The sequence below is a fragment of the Magnolia sinica genome, chromosome 11 (assembly GCF_029962835.1).
Source record: "Magnolia sinica isolate HGM2019 chromosome 11, MsV1, whole genome shotgun sequence".
Taxonomy (NCBI): Eukaryota; Viridiplantae; Streptophyta; class Magnoliopsida; order Magnoliales; family Magnoliaceae; genus Magnolia; species Magnolia sinica.
Genome location: NC_080583.1, coordinates 82,026,936 through 82,049,990, shown reverse-complemented (window position 1 = coordinate 82,049,990; position 23,055 = coordinate 82,026,936). Strand labels below are relative to the sequence as shown.

The 23,055-nt window shown below is 39.7% G+C and overlaps 1 protein-coding gene across 1 annotated transcript; it reads left to right on the top strand.

The window, feature by feature from the left end:
* Positions 1 to 3,616: 3,616 nt before the first annotated feature.
* Positions 3,617 to 21,124, top strand: LOC131219508 (nuclear pore complex protein NUP133). Its single transcript, XM_058214679.1, has 8 exons — positions 3,617 to 3,900; positions 7,473 to 7,597; positions 7,683 to 9,533; positions 10,096 to 10,817; positions 12,224 to 12,382; positions 17,185 to 17,521; positions 19,814 to 19,881; positions 20,269 to 21,124. The coding sequence occupies exons 1-8, from the start codon at positions 3,707 to 3,709 to the stop codon at positions 20,803 to 20,805; spliced, it is 3,993 nt and encodes a 1,330-aa protein (XP_058070662.1). The 5' UTR covers positions 3,617 to 3,706; the 3' UTR covers positions 20,806 to 21,124.
* The last annotated feature ends 1,931 nt before the right edge of the window (positions 21,125 to 23,055 follow it).

Below are 23,055 nucleotides of genomic sequence, written 5' to 3'. Positions count from 1 at the left end.
CCTTATAAACGGCTTGGATATCATATAAACATCAAGGTGGAGCTCAAGATGGTTTCAACGGTAGGAATTTCTTTTCCCAATTTTCCTTTCGTGTGACTCACCTGAGTTTTTATAACCTCCTAAAATGAGCTAGTAAAACGATGGACGGAATTGATTTCTCACATACATTTCAGTGGCCCCACCTATAAAGTTAGGAGTGCGCACGGTGATGCTCCGTGTGATCATTTTAGGAGAACAGACCAAATTTTAGTAGGATGAGAGACTCCAGTGGGCCGATACTAAAGGAAAAGGTAGTTAGTAAAATTCCTAACATTGAAACCTCCCTGGGTTTGACATTGCTGTTTATGTGCCATCGTTAATAACATCATTTCTACCGGGATGAACTGAAAACACAAATATTAGCATGATTCAAAACTTTTGTTGGCCCACGAATAATTTAATATTTCAACCGTGGACGTTTAATTTTCACATTTTTGGCCCACTTGAGTATTGGATATGGCTCATTTTTAGCATCACATGCTAAAATGAACCCACGAAACGGATGGACGGAGATGATTTCTTACAAACATCACAGTGGGCCCCACCTGGGTTCCTGTGCAGGAACTTCCTTCTATGGCAGGAATTCCGCGTCCGTCCAGCCTGCCCTATAAACAGTCTGACATACATAAAAAATAATAATAATAAATTAATTAAAATTAAAAATTCTCCATTATTTTGATATCCGGGCCGTTCATTAGGCATGCTCCGTTGTGTGCCAGCCTGGTCCAAAATATTGGGCTGATCCCCTTATTAGTTGATGGCTTGGCCTGTATGATTTTTTAGAGCTGGTGTAATTACCCTCGTAAATGGGTAATTATTATTATTTCACTTGTTTGATTTTCAAACGAATTTCTGCTTTACAAACCTGTTTGAAAGAGTTAATTTAAATTTGTGGACCCTAATGTGATATGTATTATATATCCATTCCGTCCATTCATTTTACCAAAATATTTTGAGGCATGATCCGAAAAATGAGACAAATTCAACACTCAAGTGGCCCACAACAAAAGAAATAGTGGCCCCAATAGATTTTTAACAGTAAATTTTCGATTTCATTTTTCCCGTGGTGTGGTCCACCTGAGCTTTGGATATACCTCATTTTTTGGCCATGCCATAAATTCAACTGGCATAATGGATGAACGATGTGGATAATCAACATGCATTGTGGTAAGACCTACAAATATTTTGTACCTTTTTCGGTTTTTATATATAAAAAGAAACCGATCAAATCAAGCATATGGAATAGTGCTGTAAATACTAGGTAAAATAATTATTACCTATTTACTGGGTATTTACTATTGAATTAAAAATTCGAACAAGTAATGTAGTGGCGATTTAGCCTGGTATGGAGTATACCTGGGCTCATTTAAGCCCACATTTTTAATGGTCCAGTCCAACCCATTGAAAATGTTAATTTTACCTAGCCAGGCCTAGCCCGCAACCAGCCATACAGTCATCCATTTGGAATTCGGTGGCCCAATCCATTTAATAATTGAGTCAAATTTTTAGGCCCATGCTAAACCATTTAAATTTTGGATGGTAGACGGGTCCAAGTGAAAAAAAAAAAAAAAAAAACTACCCATTTATTTAACAAGTCCATTTTAGGCATTATAATTGGGTTTTTTTTTTTTTTTTCCATGAATAGCATTTTAATGTATTAAATTCTGATCCAATTTATTACATACAGTTGGATCTCATCTAAGGATTTATAATCTTGCATTTAGGCTAATGGTAATAATTACTTAGCCCAACATATAAACTTCAATGTACTTATCTTAATGGATTGCACTAGACTAACTAGGCGTAGTCACATGGAGGGTGTGACTTGCACTGAGGGGTCATTTGGCATCATATAAATAAAGATAGTAGCAGACCAAGCAATATACTTGCTTTAAGAATTGATAGGCCATTTGAAATCCACATTGATTTCTAATTATTTTCCATTAATTTAACCATAAATTGCAAAAATTAGCTAGATGTGTGATTTAGGTGGGCATACCAACAAAAAACTGAGAAAGATACACTCACCCTTGATTTTTTCAAGGACCAATGTGATGATTATATGAAATTGCACCGAACCATTGGATACGAAGCTAAAATGTAAGCTTATAGACCAAAAATCAGGGCCATCCTCAATTTACATGAGCCACACAAATGGAAATAGTTTTGAGGGTAAGGTCATTGTTTCCCTTCATATGATCTACTTGAATTACAAAGCAATATGATATTTGGGTCTTACAGGTCAAATTAAGCGATACATCTACCGATGCGGGTGGATTTTACAGGAGAATCGTGATAGCAATATCCCACAACATTTTTAAGGCTTAAATGGGTTCATAATGTCTTACATAGAAATGGTCCCGTTGATTTCAAGAATTGGTATGTGCCACTTCAATGTTTACATGAAATCCACCCCGGTCATTAGGCATTCCACTCCGTTTTTATTGTAAGGCATAAAAATCGGCTAGTTCGTGATTCAGGTGGGTCATATAAAGGGGAACCAGCTAGGAGAGGTATCCCATGTCTATTGTTTTCTAATCATATGACTAATCATATGATCTACTGAATTACAATTGAGTTTTGGGCCCTTAGGATTAACATGGAGTGACACACCTTGTGATCGGAGTGGATTTCACGTAAACCTTGCATTAAGCCACCATTAAAAAATTGGTTAAATGAATATCATGCATTGAGAAATGTGTCAACCACAAATTTTAAATTCACATGAGATCCATATGCATAGTGTCAACGCCACCTAGGATTCTAATTCAGGATTTTTTGATAATTATGATTTGAATTATAATTCACATGGAATCTATGTTGCTAAACGATAGGGTGATAGATGTAAAAGATCCATCCATTATATCAAGTGGGCCGCAAATTTTCCCGATGGATCTTAAAAATAATTCAAATCCAACACTTAGGTGACCCACACCATAAGGTATAGTGGAAAGTTATGCCCCAAACCTCTAAATTCACATGCCACACACATGTGAACCACACCACACTGTAAGAAAACAGTGGTGATTGAGCGCAAACCATTAAAAACATTTTAGAGTTATTGACACCTGGTTGCATGCGAGACATCGGGTGCTTTGATGGGTGGGCCACACATGTGAAAGAAATGGATGGAGGACGCGGATTGCCGGTGACGCTCAGTGGCCAGTAGCTACTGGAAAGTGCTATATAGATCCATGTATGTGTTTTATCTTTTCATGTCATTTTAGAGCATGAGACGGGTTAAAATCTAATATATAACACTCCCTAGGAAAATAGGGGTGATTGAGCGCCCACCGTTAAAAACATCTTAAGATGACATAAGTTTTAGTCTTTTAGATGAAGATGATATTTACATTTTCCCTTCATCTACGACCCTAAAATTGTTTTACTACAACGTGGTCCACTTGAGACTTTGGATCTACCTCATCTCGTGCCCTCAAATGACCTGAAAAAAGTGGATGGATGGAGTGGATAAAACAAATACACGGGTCACATGTAGGCACTGCCTTATCAATGGCTCGGACACCGCACGCGTGTGTGACGAGGGCACGTGTGCACTCCACCATTTAAATTTATCCTCCCATAAATCTCTCCTCCCATTTCCCGCACACTCTCTCGCTCTCATAAAAACCCCTCCAAAACCCTCTCCCTTCCTAAATTCGCAGCCATGTTCTCTCCCGCCACAAGAAAACCCCATTCCGTATCTCAAAAAGACAGAAATGCCCCTCACATCTACCCCGATTCCCCGTCAACCCCGCTCGTTGGGCCCCACAGCCACATGGCCGCCGCCGCTTCGATCCCCGACCGTCCAGCCAGCGGCACGCCGGCGCCGTGGGCCTCTCGCCTCTCAGTCCTCGCGAGGTGAGCGTTGTTCGATCATTGGATCGGCTAGGGTTTCATTTTTTTTCGTAATTCTGTTGATTTTGATGTCTTAATTATACTCGACGTTCTTGATTACATGGAGGTTGGATCAGAAAGAGTGAGAGGGAATGTGGATGGAGTAGGATTTGAGATTTGAATTTTAGGGCTTTGGGATTTGTTGGGTTTGTTTTGAGAAAAAAAGAGGAATTATATTATCACCGGGATTGATTCCTTACAGGTGGGGCCATGGTTCAGTGATCCAGGCTGGTAATCTGATGGGTCTCACCCTGGATGGTTGTGCCCAAGCTTTGACCTTTTCCTTTTTCCGTTAGATGCAAACGTTCTTGATTGACTATGTGCACACCACATTGGAATGGTTAGGACTGTCATATGGTGAGATTTTGATGTCGTCCTTTCATGATGGGATTCATTAGATCAACAATGTGGATCACCGAACTTGTATGGATCAGTGCTGGTGAAAGAGAGGAGCATGAGATGTGCTGCTATTATAGAATTGGATTCTGGATTTTTGTGAATTTTCTAAGGATTTTTTCCCCTTGCGGTTAGAGATGTGTTGTTTGAGAACGTCTAGTTCTAGGTCGAAAACGTGGAAACAAGATGAGTGTTGTAAGAGTGAGGGTTTTGAATTGAGGACTTTTGGTGTTTTGTTATTCTTTTCAGGATTTTGGTAGAGGATTCTTGATTTCTACCGGGTACTGTAACAATTATTTGATTTTGCAAAAGAAAGGAGATCCGTGACTAGTAGAGGTGTACATGAGTCGAACCGAGTCGAGCTTGGGACAACTCGACTCGGCTCTGCTCGGTCCTCGAGCCTGACAAGCAGCTCGACTTGGTTCGGTCAATAGTTTGAGCCGAGTTCGAGCCTCTACGGCATTTTCTCAAACACATGGAGTCACCTTCAATTTCTCACGGAATGTAAAGCAACAACATCGGTTTACAGGTATTTCATCAAACACTCAATAGGCAACATAAAAATCAAGATACAAGGGTATTTGTTTCATACCTTCCTGGCCACCAACCGACACTTCATTGAGTCATTTCATCAAACACTTGCTGAGCAACATCAATATCAAAATAACCGAGTCACCGAACTGGTTCGATCCGAGTTTTATTTGAGTTGGGGTTCAATCCGAGTCGAGTCGAGCTTGGGCAAGCTCAAACTCGGCCTGAAATTTTTTCGAGCTAAAAAAAATTAGCTCGACTCGACTTGAACTCAATTTCGAACCGAGTCGAATCGAGCTTTTTCGAGTCGAGTTGAGCGAGCTAACCGAGCTAACTCGGTTCATGTACAGCTCTAGTGACTAGGGTTGTCAACCATCTAGGGATTGATGGGTCAGGGTCCTCTTGAGCCTAGTCCCATAGTACAAGGGCTTGCCTAAGCTTGACATGAGCTTAAAGTGGACCTAAGTATTCTTGGTCTGAGCTTGACGAGAGCTTGAGAAGCGGCCAATTATTCTTGTCTTAACCCAACCCGATTAAGATTTGGGCATGTAAGAATGAGTTGGTTTGGGTCATGTTGTTCAAATCCAAACTCAATTACAATTAATTGAGTTGGGTCGGGTCAAGCCTGGGCTTGATGAATTTCAAGTGGGTTGGGTCAAGCCATAAGGTAATGAGTTATGTGTTGGATTTAGGCTAGAATTCTTCACACGGTTAGTAAATATGTCAGGCTTAGGCTAACCTAACTTGTTACCAACCCTAGATGGCATCATTGATGTGAGATTAGGAGATTTGTTTTATTGATTAGGCATGTCGTTTCCTCAAAAATGCTTTGGTGTAACACTGGACTTCTATGTTTAAGAGATCAAATATATGCTTTACGTCATTGGAGCAGTTTTTGCTTTTATGTTGTTGTCTCCTTGCAAATTTTATTTTTGAAACTTGTGATTTGTTCTTATGAATCATTTTGTTTGGAGATTTCTTATAATTAATGCATACCAAATGAATGATGCTTTTTAGTTGATTCTTCTGGGGATTATTTTATCTCTTGCTATTTTTGAGATGGGTTGATCCAACACTTAATTGGACATTCTATATCTTATTAAACTTCTCTTGGACGTGGTAATTGTTGTTTATGCTGGTAAATACTCCCACTACGATAAACCTGCAAGCATGGTGTGCCATAACGTGTAACGGTGGTTGTTACGACTTATGACCTGTATCACAATGGGTTACAGTTGCCATTGCCATTATGGGGTGTTTGGTTTTCCAATTTTTTTTTTTTTTTAATTATGTATTTATTTATTTTTAAATAATGCAAAGTAAATGAGCCATTATTCATTTCAAGGTGTTTGTTTAAACAAGAATTATGTCTCATAAATTGAGAGACAAATACACTTGTAAGGTAAATAGGTAAAGGAAATTGCAATCATTACAATTTTTTTTTTTCCATTATAAAACTACCATTTTTATAGTGATTTCTGACTAAAACAAACAATGGTTGCAAACTCATCATTGTAGTCAAATATAGGTGATGTCACCATACAATTACAGAAGTAAGTAATTACAGAAGTAAGTAATCATTACCCATTTCCAGCCATTTACCATTGTAATTGGAAAACCAAACATGCCCTTACAGAATACCTTGCCTCAAGACATATATGCTACTTTATTCTTGTTGCTCTCATATGGAGGGCTTTGTACTATGAACTCTAGTCCCAAAGAGGTTCTCACTTGATTGTCACAAACGGAGGCTGGAAAATGATATTAAACATGGAAAATAAAACTAAAAAAAGAAGCAAAGTTAACCTGGGGAAAATAAGCAAGAAAGCATAAATACCCAAAAGAATAGTGAATAATAACTTCCCAGTGCTTGATTAGCTGAAACAACTGTGGCATTGCTGTCTTCTTTCTCTTTCAAGCCTCAAGTGAATTAATGCCGTTGCTTAGAAAAACAATGCCCAAATGCACCAAATGAAAAAAAAAACAATGATATTAGAGAAAAAAGTTAAAATGAAATTGATACGATTTCAACCCTTCTGATCCCAAAGAGGTGGTTGGGAAGTGTTATTTTAGTATTTCGGGGGTTGATAAGCCCACATGCTTTTTTCATTTTCCTCCTATATATGGAAAGTGATAACATTTATTGTCCTGCCATTCACAAAAGGAACTTAGGATCTGGGCTCCCAAGGATTGGAATTGCCTAGACAACACATTAACAAAAATGCTAGGCAAGTGGCTTTTTATTTATTTATATTTTTTTAAACACACCCCGTGGACTCACACCGTAGTGGGATTTCACCACCTATGGGCACTTGAACCCAAGGCCTCGTGTTGGAACTCCTGAGAGTGTTGGAACTCCTGAGAGTCTACTACCGAGGCAAGGACTCGAACCTCCACCAGGTCCCCCCATATGGGCACCTGGACTCGTGACCTCAGTGTTGAAATGCACTCTGTCTACTACTCAGCCATGGGTTGGAACAAACTCCATGTTTACTTGAGATATTTCTGGTCCTGTCTTCATTCGACAATAATGAATCCTTGTATCATTGTTTTTATCGGTATACCTTCTGAGTTCTATGACTAATTATCACGTCTCTTTTCATACCCAGAATTCCTTCTGCGAGAAAAACTGAGAAGGGAGCTGATGCAGATCAAGCACAGCCTGTATATGTTGGAGAGTTTCCCCAAGTAGTCCGTAATGCACAAGACGATTTTCTCCAGAGGAGCGCTCCCAGTTAGTCCAGCTGATCCCGAGAGGTCACATTCTCAGCCTCCGGATAATTCCGTTGAGAAATTAATTATTTCTATTTTGGTGACAGGTGATGCAGGAATCTCTGGTGGCATGGATAAGGGAACATCCCTGTGTTGGATGGTATGTGGAAACCAAGTTTTTATCTGGAGTTATTTGTCACCTGCGGTGTCAAAGAAGTGTGTCGTCCTGGAATTTCCTTCAATTTTGAAAAATGGAGATGCTGCCTCAAAGATCAGGCATGGAAACAGCTGGATGGTCTCTGTTGTCAAATGGGATGGTGCAAGTGGAACCACAGAAAATGTGGTCCGGCAGTGCAACTCTGTAGGCATAGTCATCTGTAACCAGAAAACAAAAGCTGTTGTATATTGGCCTGACATCTACTCAGAAGGTGGGAATATTCCAACTGTCAGCATTCCCTCTTTTGATGAATCGAAAGCGACAGCTTCACCTGGTGTTGAGAAAGCTGCAAACCGTCACCAACAACAAAGCTGGAATGGAAGTAGCACTTTAGTTGAACCTGGCATTTTTAACTCTTTGATTGCTTCTGCAATTCCTGATGCATTACATGAATGTATTGTCCTAGCTTGTCGTTCCAATGGTGAGCTCTGGCAATTTCATTGCAGTCCCTCTGGAATTCATCGGCAGAAAGTTTCTCAGGACATCAGTGTCGCATCTACAAGAGGTAGTGATAATGGGCAACCTCTAATGAATAAAGGGTATGCAAGATCACTTGTTTGGCGTTATCATCAGCTTGTTATCTCAGAGGGATCCAGCCGACAATTCTTTCTGTTGACAGATCACGAGTTACAGTGTTGGAACATCCAACTGATACCTGACATAAATATTTCAAGGCTGTGGTCTCATGAAATAGTTGGTAGTGATGGTGATTTGGGTATTAAGAAGGATCTGGCAGGTCAGAAGCAAGTTTGGCTTCTGGACCTGCAGATAGATGACCGTGGAAAAGAATTTACTGTTCTTGTTGCTACCTTCTGTAAGGATCGAGTAAGCAGTTCAAGCTACATGCAATACTCACTTCTGACAATGCAATATAAATCTGGGTTAAATTTGTCTTCAGAAAATTTTGCGTCAATACATGAAAGGGTTTTGGAGAAAAAGGCTCCCATTCAAGTGATAATTCCGAAAGCAAGAGTGGAAGATGAGGATTTTTTGTTCTCCATGAGACTCCGTGTAGGAGGAAAGCCTTCTGGGTCTGCAATCATACTTTCTGGAGATGGAACTGCCACAGTCGCTAATTATTGGAGAGGTTCGACACGACTCTATCAGTTTGATTTACCTTGGGATGCAGGAAAAGCTCTGGATGCTTCAGTTTTCCCTTCTACAGAAGATAATGAAGAAGGTGCATGGGTTGTACTGACTGAGAAAGCAGGAATATGGGCAATACCTGAAAAGGCAGTTTTACTTGGTGGGGTTGAACCGCCTGAGCGAAGCCTATCGCGTAAAGGGAGTTCAAATGATGGAACTGCAGAAGAAGAGAAAAGAAGTCTGGCATTTGGAAGCAATATTGCTCCTAGAAGGGCTAGCTCTGAGGCATGGGATGCTGGTAATAGACAAAGGGCAGTGTTAACTATTGCACACCGAACTGCTCAAGATGAAGAAGCAGAGGCTCTACTTAGTCGTCTCTTTCATGATTTTCTTTTGTCGGGGCAAGTAGAAGGCTCATTTGAAAAGCTTAAAAATTCTGGAGCATTTGAAAAGGATGGAGAAACAAATGTTTTTGCTCGTACAAGCAAATCTATTGTTGACACATTGGCGAAACACTGGACAACGACCAGAGGAGCTGAGATTGTGGCCCTGGCTGTTGTTTCATCCCAACTTTTGGAGAAGCAGCAGAAGCATCAACGGTTTCTTCAGTTCCTTGCTCTATCCAAGTGCCATGAGGAACTTAGTTCTAGACAGAGTATGTATCTATTGCTTGTGTTTGTGGACCATCTGTGTTTTGTTGTGGTACGCATTACATGCTTATATACTGTAGTTTCCCTTGTTTTGTGCAATTAGACCTAGTTAAAAATCTTAAGCAATATCAACAGATCGATTCTATGTTTCTTATTCTAGGTATTTTCTTATAGTTTTCAAACACGCATTAGTTTTTCTTCGTAATTAATTTTCACTGTGTTTGAAGAACTTTAATTTCCAGAGCACTTAATGGTCTCGTGGAGGGTCCAAGGAATTGTAACTGAGTTTCACATTGTAGCTGATGAGGGACAGCTAAATAATTATTTGTTATTTGAGGATTAGTAGCAACTGTCTGTTAAATGACTGCGATTTGGAGAGGGCTTCTGATGGAAAGTGCCTGTTAAGTTTTTTACTTTGTTTGTGAATGTGAGAGTGGATTAGCTACCGCTCTCGTCTCCGGGAACAATGGCTGAGTTACTGAGTATCCGTATTAGTTTTTAGTAAACGTTTTTTTTTTTTTTTTCTTTCAGTTCATCTCATGCTTAAAATTTGTTTTCCATTATCAGGGCATTCTTTGCAGATTATCATGGAACATGGTGAAAAGCTTGCTGCTATAATCCAACTGAGGGATTTACAGAATATGCCCAGCCAGAATCGGTCGGATGGAAGGGACTCTCCATATTCTAATTCACGAAATGAAATGAGCAGTTCTCTTTGGGACCTGATTCAGATAGTTGGTGAGAAAGCTCGTAGAAACACTGTTCTTCTTATGGATCGAGATAATGCTGAAGTATTCTACAGCAGGGTGTCTGATCTTGAAGAAGTATTCAACTGTTTATCCCATCACCTACCATATATAATCGAGGGAGAACAACCATTTACCGTTCAGATTCAGCGAGCTTTTGAAGTTTCAAATGCATGCACAGCTTTAGTTCGCACTGCGATGCAATACAGAGATGCTCACCAGACTTGGTATCCATCACCTGAGGGCTTAACACCTTGGTACTGCCAATCTGTGGTGCGTTCTGGGCTATGGAGCATAGCTTCTTTCATTCTTCAGCTGCTGAAGGAAGTAACGGAAGTTGATTCATCTGCACAATCAGACTTTTTTCCACATATGGAAGGGTTGGCAGATGTCATACTCGAAGCATATGCTGTTTCTATCACAGCAAAAATTGAACGAGGAGAAGAGCACAAAGCTCTGGCAGAAGAGTACTGGAAAAGGAGGGACACACTTCTTGATTCTCTATATCTACTAATCAAAGGTTTTGTAGAAGCCAGATACCAGGTCAACTTTCGACAACTGTTTAAGATTTTCATACTTCACAAATATTATTTATGTTAATTTCTCTTTATATGCATCTAGGCCTTCAGCTAAGCTCTTTTATTCCATATACCTTTCCTCTTGTGAATGTAATGAAATCAGATAACATAAAAATTCATCAAAGTGGCCTATTTATGTAGAGATTGTGCAGGTCAAACCTTTATAAGACTTATGAATTGGCCTTGTTTAATGATACTTCTACCCAGGTGTTGCACCTACTTCGAATCACCCTTGTACTCACGTTCCTGCTTCCCAGCTCTTTACACTTGCTAACATTTTTAAAAGCTGCTTCCTACTCCCACACCTGAATCTGTTGCTACTTCCATCCGTGCTTCATTCTAAACCATGGAGGCATTCATTTATCGTTGATGACATGAAGTAGCATCCTGTTATGGGCATTGTGCGTATCCATGGAATGTATTGTAGAGAAGTGTCGAGAATTTTAGAGTTGCGTAGAGATCTCGAGAAGGCTGCAGTGTTCTATAGTGAGTTTTGTAGCTACTAGAGTATGAAAATATTTAGAAGAGTTCTAGAGTGATCGTAGTTGTTGGATGAATGCCAAGTGGTTTAACAAATCCAAGCCATTGGTTTTGGGTTTCTAAAGAACTTCTAGGCCTATGTGTGGTGGCAGGGCTTGCCATTTGGGATTTACTCAGCTGTAATCTTCTCTATATGGTGCTGCAATACAAGCCTTCCCATTCCACTCACCCATTCTCTAGAGTTCTCTTGCATCTTAGCAAATACTCGGTGTCTAGCACTTGGTGCAAGTGGCTGTAGGTTGACTTGAGTAATGCTGGGGTGCTGCATGAGTGTCACTTGGGGAAGCATGCTAAGGAGTTGGCAAGTTTGTGATAGTCTGCAGTAAACTCCTAATTTGTACATCTGAATAGCGAAGCTAATGACATTGCCGATACTTTGGTAAGGAAGGTCAGGCACAATCATCCTATTCATGGAAGGAATACTTTTTGGTTTTCCTGCTGTTCACTTTTTATTGGTAACAAGTTACTTCCCTATTATCCATAAAATGGTCAGTGTTTGGCTTCTTTACCTTTCCCAGATGATTGATCAATTTTAGGGAAATGGTGTAAAACATGGTTTCATCTTTCACTGTTTTATTTTTGAGCTGAGATCAAATTCAAACCCTAACCTCAAGGTTGAGCACTGTCCAATTGAACTACAGCCTACAGGCTCAACTCCTAAATTTGATTTGTGTGCTTATATTTGGATGGAACTGCAATTGCAAATTGAAGTGTCAAGTGTTGTAGTTATATAGTTATTCATAAATGAGATTTGTATTACATATTTCATAGACCAAGAAAGCCATTTTGTTTGGTTGCATTACATATAATCTTACCCTTCTAATGTTCCAGGGCTCAGATAAGGATACTGACGTTTATCACCAAATAGAAGCTGATCTTAGAGAGCTGTCTTCACCTTTGCTATCCATTGCTAAGCGACATGAAGGCTACCAAACTTTGTGGAATATATGCTGTGACCTCAATGATACAGGGCTCCTCCGAACCCTTATGGTGTGAATACTTTCTTACCTCTGTGAAATGCATTTCACTTTAGCTTTTAGCATGTAGTAGTGTTTCCTGAATATATTCCGTAGTTTTGTTTCGTATTCCTGTTAAAAGTAAAATATGTCCTTACCTCTCTCTCCCTGTCTCAATAAAAAAAAAAGAAGAAGAAAAAAGGTTAAATATGCATGCTTCATGTGTGTTTCTACAGATGAGATGAGTACAAGATGCAACAATGCAACTAATTTGTTCTTTGTTGTCTTGTAGAAGCTTTAGTGCGTGTTAAAATGCTGTACTAGGTTACTGTTTCTAAACAAGTCATTGGATTATCCTTATTTTAAAATGTATCGATGCCAAAAACTTTTTAACAAGAGAAACAATAACAATGATCCACATTGTTAACTTAGAGGCCCGATGCACATTTCTGATTTAGAGTCACTTAGCTGGCACTTGGCTAAGGAACTCATTGCTTGTCATAAAATGCTTTAACCAGGTAATAGGTAATGGCTGAATACATCAATATTTCACAATGTTCATCCAATTTAGAACTCTGCACAGCAAATTAAAAACTGTACGGCCAGAGCTGTACACAAACAGAGTTAGCTCGTTTAACTCGCTCGACTTGACTCGGAAAAGCTTGACTCAACTCGGCTCGAACTTGAGCTGATTTTTTGAGCTCGAAATAATTTCGAGCCTAGTCCAAGCTAGACTGAGCTCGACTCAACTCAGCTCGGAACTTGGCTCGAACATGACTCGAACTCGAATTGATTTTACTCGGATCGGGTTCACTTAATATAAATGTTTTGTAAATATTTAAATAAATTATATATTATATATCATATATATTAAAAACCCTAGAACCTAAACTTGAACTCAGATCGTAGGCTCAAAAGATCGAGCTCAAGCTTGGCTCGAACTCCGCTCAAGTGGGCCTGGGCTGCTGACCGAGCCGAGCTGGCCAGTCAGGCTCGAGTATCGAGCAGAGCCAAGTTCGAGTTAGGGTAGCCTGCTGGCCGAGCCGAGCTGGCCCGGCTCAGTTAGGCTCGTGTACAGCTCTATGTACGGCTTATTGTTCTGTACACAGAAACATTCAGGTGCCAATATTACTTTGATGACCACCATGAAAGTATCCTAAATCCCACTGATCGCTTGTCTACTATAATGTAGAACTGAGATAAAATCTATTTCACACATGCAAAACATCTGAACATAGTTATGGCAGTTGACTTCTTCATGCGCATTCTAAAGAAACTTCATGCTACAAACATGTTCGTGTGTGTGTGTGTGTGTGTGTGTGTGTGTGTGTGTGTGTGTATAATTTTTTTGAATAGCCCAAAGAAGCAAGTTTCTTTCCCATCTCCCTGTGACACGAGGTTGAAGTTAAGATGTGGACCATCCTCATATTGAACTGGTGGCAAACTAAAGTGGAGTAGGATTTTACTAAAAGAAAAGGAAGACTAAAATTATGGGAAAAGGAGGGAATCCCCAACAAGGTGTTCCAAAATGGTAATGGTGGCCGTAACGGCCACCACCGTTACCGTTATGATACGGGCCGTAATGTCTGTTTTTTATTTTTTGAAAAAACTGTTATTGAACCGTTATGGGGCCATTATGGCCGTTTCAACCCCGTAACGCGTAACGGTTATGACCGTTACGGCCGTTACGTAACTGATTTTGAATACCCTGATCCCCAATCAACAACAACCGTATTCCAAGCCTTGCCAAACCATTAGCTATGTTATTTCCTTCACTTTGGCGATAACAAAAAGAACTTCCCCTGTCTAATTTCCTCCACCCATCTTTTTTAAAAAAAGGTGACGAAAGTATCTTAGAAAACCGAAAGAAAATACAAGGGGAAGGAAGGGATTTCCCGCTGAGATAGCAGGAGAAAAACACGGACTCCCATGAAAAGCAGAAAAAACCGAAGAAGCAACCGAAAAAACGAAAAAAACTAAAGAAAAACAGAACAAACGGCAACAATATCAGATTAGGAATAGGGGTGGACTATGCCCCAAGTTGCTAAGAAGTGCTGAAACTCTCAAGAAGGAAGACTCCGGGGATTTAGAAATGCCAAGGAAGCATCTCCCATTTCTTTCTTCCCACAGCGACCACCAGACTGCCAGCAAACCCATTCTCCAATCTATTGATTGCTGCTTTACCAAATTTGGACCTAGTCAAGCTTTGATCAGATCGACGGTGGAGAAGGGGAAGCACCACGCAATATTGAAGGAACTGAGAAGGGCTGCACAAACTTGGGCTGTGAACGGGCAATGAATAAAAAGATGGTCCACCGATTCCTCATCCGCCATGCAGCAGAGACAGATATTTGTAATGAACATACCCCTCTTTCTCAGACTCCGCCCATCTTGCTAATCACTAAGGATAATTGTTCACAAATGAAGCCCACTTAATCTCATTAGAGGAATCTCCTTGTATGGTGGTGGGTGGCGCTTGTAACCATTTAAGTTCCTTCATACCCCCCACAGAGCCTTCAGCTCAGCCTCAATTAATCCTGCACTCCCGATTGTGTTGGTGAAAGCTTAACAAATCTGATGATACCCCCAATCTCAGTTGGACCGGACTTCCTTTTGAACTGCCGTCTAAATTAGCTTCCACATGCCAATAGATGGAGTTGAAGCCATATGTATTGTTGTGGCTCCTCTGACATGCCCAATAACACCTCCAACTAACTCTCTTCTAAAATTGTCATACGAGACCCCAGTGAACAATTTGCATGCTAAAGCCCTAGTGATGATTCTACAACCTGCTCTTGTTGCCACCTTAGTACCAAATTGGGCGTGAATATTGGGCCATTGGATGCAGCAACTTTTAAAAGACAAAGTTCCACAATGTCTGTACAATTATTTTAAATAATAAAATACTATCTGTTACTATTATAAATCCCAAGAAGAAGAAATGATTTTACACACACAGAGAGAGAGAGAGAGAGAGAGAGAGAGAGAGAGAGAGAGAGAGAGAGAGAGAGAGAGTCATGCGCAGCTTGGGCCGTAGCAAAGAGAGGCAAATCAAGGGAGGAAACTATTTCCTTTTGCCATGGCCCACCAAAGTTTTGGATCAGGGTAAAAGTGGGCCCTAGGAGTTTCATGGGGTACTGCATCACGTGGACCGTTCAAATTTTGGGCTCATATCACGTGAGATGAGTTCTCAAAAAGTTCTCATGAGAGCTTGTGCGCATGTGAGCATTTCACACATATATGTGTCTATATGTGTGTGTGTGTGTGTGTGTGTGTGTGTGTGTGTGTGTATGTATAGATGTGTGCGTGTGTGCACGCGCGCGCGTGTGATTAAACATAAAACAGTAATTTTTTATATGACCTATGCTCGTAACACTTGTGCTGATATAGAACATCTATAGAATAAGATTCCTTGTCTTGTTACCTTGGCCGTTATCAATGCAATGTTGCTTGATCATTTCATCTAGGATTGTCTGGACATAGCTAATGAATCATGCTACTGAAGTTGTTGTCATATTACTTTACATTTACTTTTTGTTACTTTTATCCAATGTTATGCATTGATTTCTTTTGGACATGAAAATGTTTAACATGGATAGAAAAACTTGAATCTACTGGCCCTACAGCCACCCCAGCTTTGGTATTGTCTTTTTGTCGGTAATTCCATGCAAAATGATAGGATTTCCATTCTAAATGGTGAATGGAATTCCAAAGCCATCACTTTGTAGGGGGAACTCACAAAACAACAGCACCGAAGATGTAGTGGTACCAACCCTGCCAAGATCAATGTTGTTGAAATCATAATCATATCGTAAATCATAATAGGTGTCAAATTGTATGAAATCATAAATTATAAGGTTTTTTTTTTTTTTTTTTTTTTTTTTCTGATTTTCATAAAAAAAGGGAAAAATTTGAAAATATATATAATTTGGAAGAATAAAAAACTCATTATTCATCCATTTTCCATCAACATGCAAGAGAAGTAATACATATCATGATATTAGCAATTTAGGCCATGTATGTGGTGAAAAAGTGAAAATTGGTCATAATAGAGTTCAAATCACTCAACCCACTGCCCATTTACATAATTAGACTTATTATCTCATCTTTGAGTATAATTTCCAAAAGAAAACAAAATGTCCAAAAAGTATCCTCTCAACGTTGTCTTTAGATTATTGTCTTCATGTATTTCGGAGCAATATTCCCAAGTAATGTCACTATCCTTCACCATCTTAAATAATCAAAATAATGCCTGAAGAAAATTGTGTAATTGATGTTCTTTCTTACCTCTTTGACTGCAAAATCCCTTTAGGAAAAGTGGAATTCAATTCCGTTGACCGATGAAAATGTTATCTTGATTCTTTGTTTGGGGTTTTTGAATATAAAAAATCCCCAAAATCTCCACTTTCATAAGATGATAGGACATGAATAAGGGTTCATTGTAGTTCATTTTAAATTTGAGGTTGGTGGCTTTTATATGTTTAAAAAGCTAAAGGTAAAATAAAAAAGAATAAGCAAATTCCATCTTTTTCATCGCTCAAAAAAAAATAAAAATTCCGTCTTTTTCTAATGTTTAGGGAATGCGCAAAATATTGTACACAAATTGTACAATTGGATACAATTAATCTACAATTCATGTACAATTTTTATGGAATTAGGATTTGGCCGTGCGATCCATGATTTATATTTATACGATAAAATTTGAATAATGTCCTACGATTTTGATAAGATTGAGTAGTATAAAGATTTTTTAAACCTGCAATTTGACAAGTTTGGTGTCCAAATTATTTCATAATTATCTTTTCTTAACATTTTGAAAATGATTTTATGGTTCAGCATGCGAGCATGGGGCCTACAGGAGGGTTCAGTTATTTTGTGTTTCAGCAATTGTACGAGAAGCGCAACTATGCCAAGCTTCTAAGGCTTGGGGAAGAGTTCCAGGAAGAACTGGCTATCTTTCTAAAGCCACACAGAGATTTGTCATGGCTTCACGACGTATACTTGAACCATTTCTCTGCTGCTTCAGAAACTCTTCATGTCTTGGCTCTTTCTCAAGAAGATTCCTCTGCTTTATTAAATAACGGAGGATCGGACCCTGGCCCTGCCAAACAGGGTTCCTCTCTGGCAGACAGAAGGCATTTTCTTAATCTCTCTAAAATAGCTGCAGTGGCAGGTTTGTTGTTTTTCTCTCCTATTTGTTTTGTTTTTTATTCTCTGCTTTATTTTGTTCTATTACTGTTCTTCTTTTTTTTGTTGGATTTTTTTTTTTTTCTTGAGAGGTCTTTAAACACCTTTTTCTTTTTTCTATTGTTTCACACAGGATATGAATTTGCATTTAGGGCCAGTTTAACATTGAAGGGTTCTTCTACTTCTTCATATATTATATTCTGCATTCGTTGGAAACGCATTCTTCCAATCAACGGAAGTACTTTTAACCTCTGATAATTAAAACTTGAATGGCTTAACACATTCACTTGAGGAAAAACATGCATTTAACTGTAGGATCATTGACACTGTAGTAACTCTGCTGATATGTCAAGTCACAAATCATGTCTAAATCTGATATTTTTTTTTTCTAAGTGTCATTCTTTTAATTCACGGAAGTAGTTTTAACCTCTGATAATTAAAGCTTGAATGGCTCAACCCATTCACTTGAGGAAAAACATGGATTTAGCTGTAGGATCATTGACACTAGCAACTCTGCTGATATGTCAAGTCAATCATATGTCTAAATCAGCTCTTTATATATATATATATATATATATATATATATTGGAAGGGCAACTCAAATTTTTTTAAAGAAGAAAAAGAAAAGGGGAACAAGAAGGATGATGAGAGATCATCCAGCTAATATAAAGAGGAGAAAATCCCCCAATTTCCCTAGAATAGCCTCACTGGACAATCCCCAAACCATTTAGTAGCCTTAGCCCATTCCAATACCAGCCATCTTTGCTTTGAGAAACACTTGCAGCAGAGTAGCGGACTTGTTGTTAGAAGTCCCGTTGTTGCACTCAAGGCAGATAGCCCAAATAATGGCTAAGAATGCGTGACGCTAGCTCATCTTCTTCCTCCCTGACCTCACAAAATGCCACGAGGCTAGGAGGTCCGCCATTTTTTGGGGCATCATTCAAGTAGTGTCCAATAGTGCAAGGAATTTCGCCCAAACCAACATGGTAAATTCACAATAAATGAAAAGTTGGTCCACCGACTCATCATGCAAACTCAAAATGCATCCATTAGTGAGTGTCATATACTGCTTCCTCAGGCGATGGCAAGAATTTTGTTCTTACCCACCAGCGACGTGAAGGCCACTAGGCCCATTACTATAGTAGACCCTGTATATTTCCATACGCGACAAATGGGATCTCTGGCTAGGATTCCTGCATTGCTCATTGACTAATTTACTCCGAAAAGCTATGCTTATTACAAATATCCACTACAAGTCACAAGATTTTCAGGTTCTTGCGAAATTAGAACTGCATGAACTCAGGATATCAATTGGTGGTGCAAATGCAACAACATTGTCATTCTGTGGCGTGTGATTTACATGGAGATTGAATGTTATGGGATTGTCATTTTCAATGAGAATTTGAGTGCTTTTCTTTAATGATTGGGTTGGTATTTTACCTTTTAAAAGTATCATCTTTACTATATACAATGAGGGGAAAATACATAGGCATGAGCAAAAACTTTTAGCCACTTTGTTTTACGGATCACTAAAACTACACATTAAGGATATATGAAAGGTTTTAAGCAAAATATTAGCATTTGTAGGTAATTTGGAGGTGAGCTTTCTGTCAAACCTACCTATTTTTCAGATAGGGGAAACCTTTAATACTTTGGTAGTGCGTGATGGTTGATGCACTGGCATAGAGAAATTGTACACACGGTAGATGAGTAACTTAAATGAACCATTGAAAATTGTTATCTATGGTTTCATGGACTATAAAACTAAAACATTCTACTGATTTGATTATCCAAATAGCCAATTGATTATCCAAGTGAGTTGTGCTCTGAAAGCACCTTATAAGACCATGATCTGAATCAAGGGATTCCAGCATCAATGGTGTGACTTTCTGAATCTTGCTTTGGAATGTATCTGTTATATTAATTTGTGGTGGTTTAGTTATTTTATTCTTGGTCGCTTGATTTATTGCTAAATGGGTACTTTGGTTAGTTGTCAGTATTTAATTAATGACAAAACTTCAATTAACACCATAGGCACCGAAAGTCGGAGCTGCACATTATCTTTCATCATTTGGTGGGAATCTTGCAAGCATTTTAAAATGCATGTTTTCAAGTGCCCATTTTGGAAAGATGTGTTAAGAATCTCACCCACCATTAATTGATGGTGGGAGATATGTGTGGCCCACTCTTGGTGCACAGGGCACACAATCTTTCCCTTGATTATTGCTTTTCCATTTGCTGTAAGGAAAAGTTACTGATGGCATGTGGCATGTAATAGGTAGGGATGCTGGTTTTGAGATGAAGACACGGCGCATAGATGCGGATTTACAGATTCTAAAATTGCAGGTGAGTCATGTTTCTAGAAGGCACGAAAAAGTTGCCCTTGTTTTCCTTGGAGAAAGATACAACCTTTTGAGCCTGAAATACCACATTTTTTTTTGGCCCAGTACTCCATACAGGTGGGGCCCCATCTTTCAGTGGTCCCGAATGTTCATATGGATGAGCAATGCCTGCATTAAAATCCCCCTGTAGGACTGTTGTTGGCCACCCGGTAATTGGTCTGACATGGTCAGTTAAACAAAAGTTAAGAGGCAATGCTTTGTATGCCACAGAAATTTATTGACCAATCAGATGTCTGGGATCATTCAATTGAGGATATTTTTTGTCCATTGCCCATCCAAGGTGTGTGCCTTCATTTTGCATTCTGATATAACATTTACTTCTCACTTGCAGGAAGAGGTTACGAGTCTGTTTCCTGATAATGAAGAAATGCCACTCACGACACAACTGCTCACTCCCACCCAACTGATTGAAATGTGCCTGAAGAGCCAAATCCGAGAGCTTTCCTTGCGGGCATTTGATGTTTTTGCATGGACCAGCTCCTCCTTCCGGAGGTCAAACAAGAGCCTCCTGGAGGAGTGCTGGAAGAATGCTGCTGATCAGGATGACTGGGCAGGCCTCTATGGACAATCAGTGGCAGAAGGGTGGGGTGATGAGGATTCCCTACAGGCTCTGAGAGGAACCATACTCTTCCATGCCTCGAACATGTGCTATGGACTGGAAGCGCAGGTCTTTGAAGGGGGGTTCGATGAGGTGCTGCCGCTGCGGCAAGAAGATGCAGAGAGTCAGATGATGAAGGATATGTGTTCTGTGGAAGCAGTTCTAATGCAGCACAACGATTTCCCAGATGCAGGTAAGCTGATGCTGACTGCGATCATGATGGGTAAGCTCGGAACTGATGGCAAAGCTGAAGATGCCCCCATGGAATGAGATGGTGCTATGCACAATTCTGCTCTGCTTTTGATTTTGTTCATCTTGGCTGGTTCGTTCCATATGGCTTGAAATCCTTGCTTGTAAATGCATGCCCATGCTCGTGATTGAACAGTGGGCTGTGGCCATAGTTGTTAACCCTCCAAGTCTGCGGCTGAGATTCAGCTGACTCTAGGCTACTGATGAGTTTCAGCTGAAGTAGCCACAGGTCGGTTTTGCACAGGCACTTTCATTTCAAACCGCTCGGAGTGGTAAAATTACCGAGGGGAGAAGAATGAGAAAATTTCAGGCAAGGAATCTAAAAACTACTATTTTAAGAGGTGAAAGCTTTGATACTCTGGCAGTGTGATGGTTCATACTCATGCACGCAGCAACTGCACGCATGTCATACATGAACTGAACCATCCATTTTGTGTCACTGCATTATCATTTATCCCCACAAATTACAGTGAGCTGATTCGTAATCAGCTGATTGATGAGATCTTGTGGATGGTGGAAATGACAAACAGTCAAACCGACCCAATTCAACAAATGAATGTCCATTTATAGTCTGATGTTGGCACTCTCTGCTGCTGAAACTGGGTCCCACAATTTGGATGGTTTTAAATTTGAGTCACAATGTGCGATTTCTAAGTTCCATGCATATAAACCATCATAGTATGCCAGCGTGTCAGATGTATGTGTAGCCATTTCTTTCCCGCCAATGCTGCTTGCGTGGAATTTCCCATGTGGGGAAAAGGTGGCCCACCCGATGGTGATAATCTGATATAAAAAAATCAGGCTGATGCACTCATTGGGTGGGTGGGCCATTCCAGTACATCAAGTCATACCATTAAATGTCCATCGATCGGGGGGTCATCCTGCGCCATGAGTGGGTAGGCCTGACTTTCGTAACTGGTAAATATCATGGTATGGTCCACCTGAAAGGATGGGATATTCTACACATGGGTACCTTGGCCACAAAGAAATGGCTGCACATGAAGTTCACATACAGCTGCTGCATGTGATCTTTTGACCCATTTTAGCTGTCTTTAACTTCTACCATTAGAATCTGTTAATGAGAACTGAAATTATTTCTGGGTGACTTAGAGCATGAGGAATACGAATACAGTAGAGCTATCTACACAGTAAATTTGGTTGGTTGTGTATCAATTGGGTTCATCCATCTAATGGGCCCCAGCTTGGATGACCTATGTTTCAAACGCCATACCTATTATTAGGCAGTACTCTGTCTGATTGAACCTCAAAGCAATGGTAGAAAGTGGAAATGGTTAATGGCCAAGTACTCAGTTGGGTGAAAATGGATGGATTTTTTATTTTTTTTATTTATATAAAGATGATCCATCCGGCCCAGTGGACGGATGGACCTGATTGATAAGTTGCCAGACCAACGTGTACTGTGGAGAGATGGCTTTATCATATTCTGGGTTACCCTGATCATTTTACTCATGTGGATCGATTTTTGTGGTCCTATAGGTTCTTCATGGACGGCAGCCAGTGCAAAGTGATTCTAACAGTATAATCCTGACCATTCAAGTAGTGGGCTTAATGAATCTGAACTCTTGGCATTTTTTATTTTGAATTTATGGTTGCATAACCCCAGTTGGATTTGGCAAGATTGCTCCATAAGGATGAGAGTTGTGTGGTCTACCTGAATTTTTGGTTGCATAACACCAGTTGAAATTGTTTGGAGGGTTGATTGTTGTCCTATATACAGTTTTCAATAGTGTGGTCTACCAGAATTTTGGGCCCTAGGTCTAACATGGGGTGATGCACCAGGTGGTTGTTGTCCGTCTGTTTGATGTGGATGCCCTATTGATCTGCTGTATGGAAAATCGAGCCCTTTCTATATTCAAGAATTAGTGAACCGGTGATGCCCACTCTTGATTTTTACATGGCCCACCGTGATATTTACTGACGATTATATGCATAATCCCAATTTAGGTCCAATGCTGACTATTTTATGTATAATCCCAACTTAGGTCCAACACAGGAATCCAAACGCCATGTATTCCATATGGATTCCAGTAATGGTTATTTTTATCCAATTCATACCAAATGTAAGCTAAGCACGTCTGCATTGAGTCATGGGCGGTCCTAAATACAATGGCAATCAGGGATATTAATACTTTTTAAAACATTGAAAAAATAAAAATCAACAGTCATCTTGATTTTGGATTGTTTATGATGGACAACCTAGTAAGCCCTGCTATGGATGTCGTGGCCTACAACTCGAGAATCAAACTGATC

What these genes read in the sequence shown, in the direction of transcription:
- LOC131219508 (XM_058214679.1), top strand. Translation starts at nt 3,707, where the DNA reads ATGTTCTCTCCCGCCACAAGAAAACCCCATTCCGTATCTCAAAAAGAC. An exon ending in GGCTCCTCCGAACCCTTATG is followed by an intron (nt 12,383 to 17,184) that starts GTGTGAATACTT and finishes TTTATGGTTCAG; the next exon opens with CATGCGAGCATGGGGCCTAC. An exon ending in TACAGATTCTAAAATTGCAG is followed by an intron (nt 19,882 to 20,268) that starts GTGAGTCATGTT and finishes TCTCACTTGCAG; the next exon opens with GAAGAGGTTACGAGTCTGTT.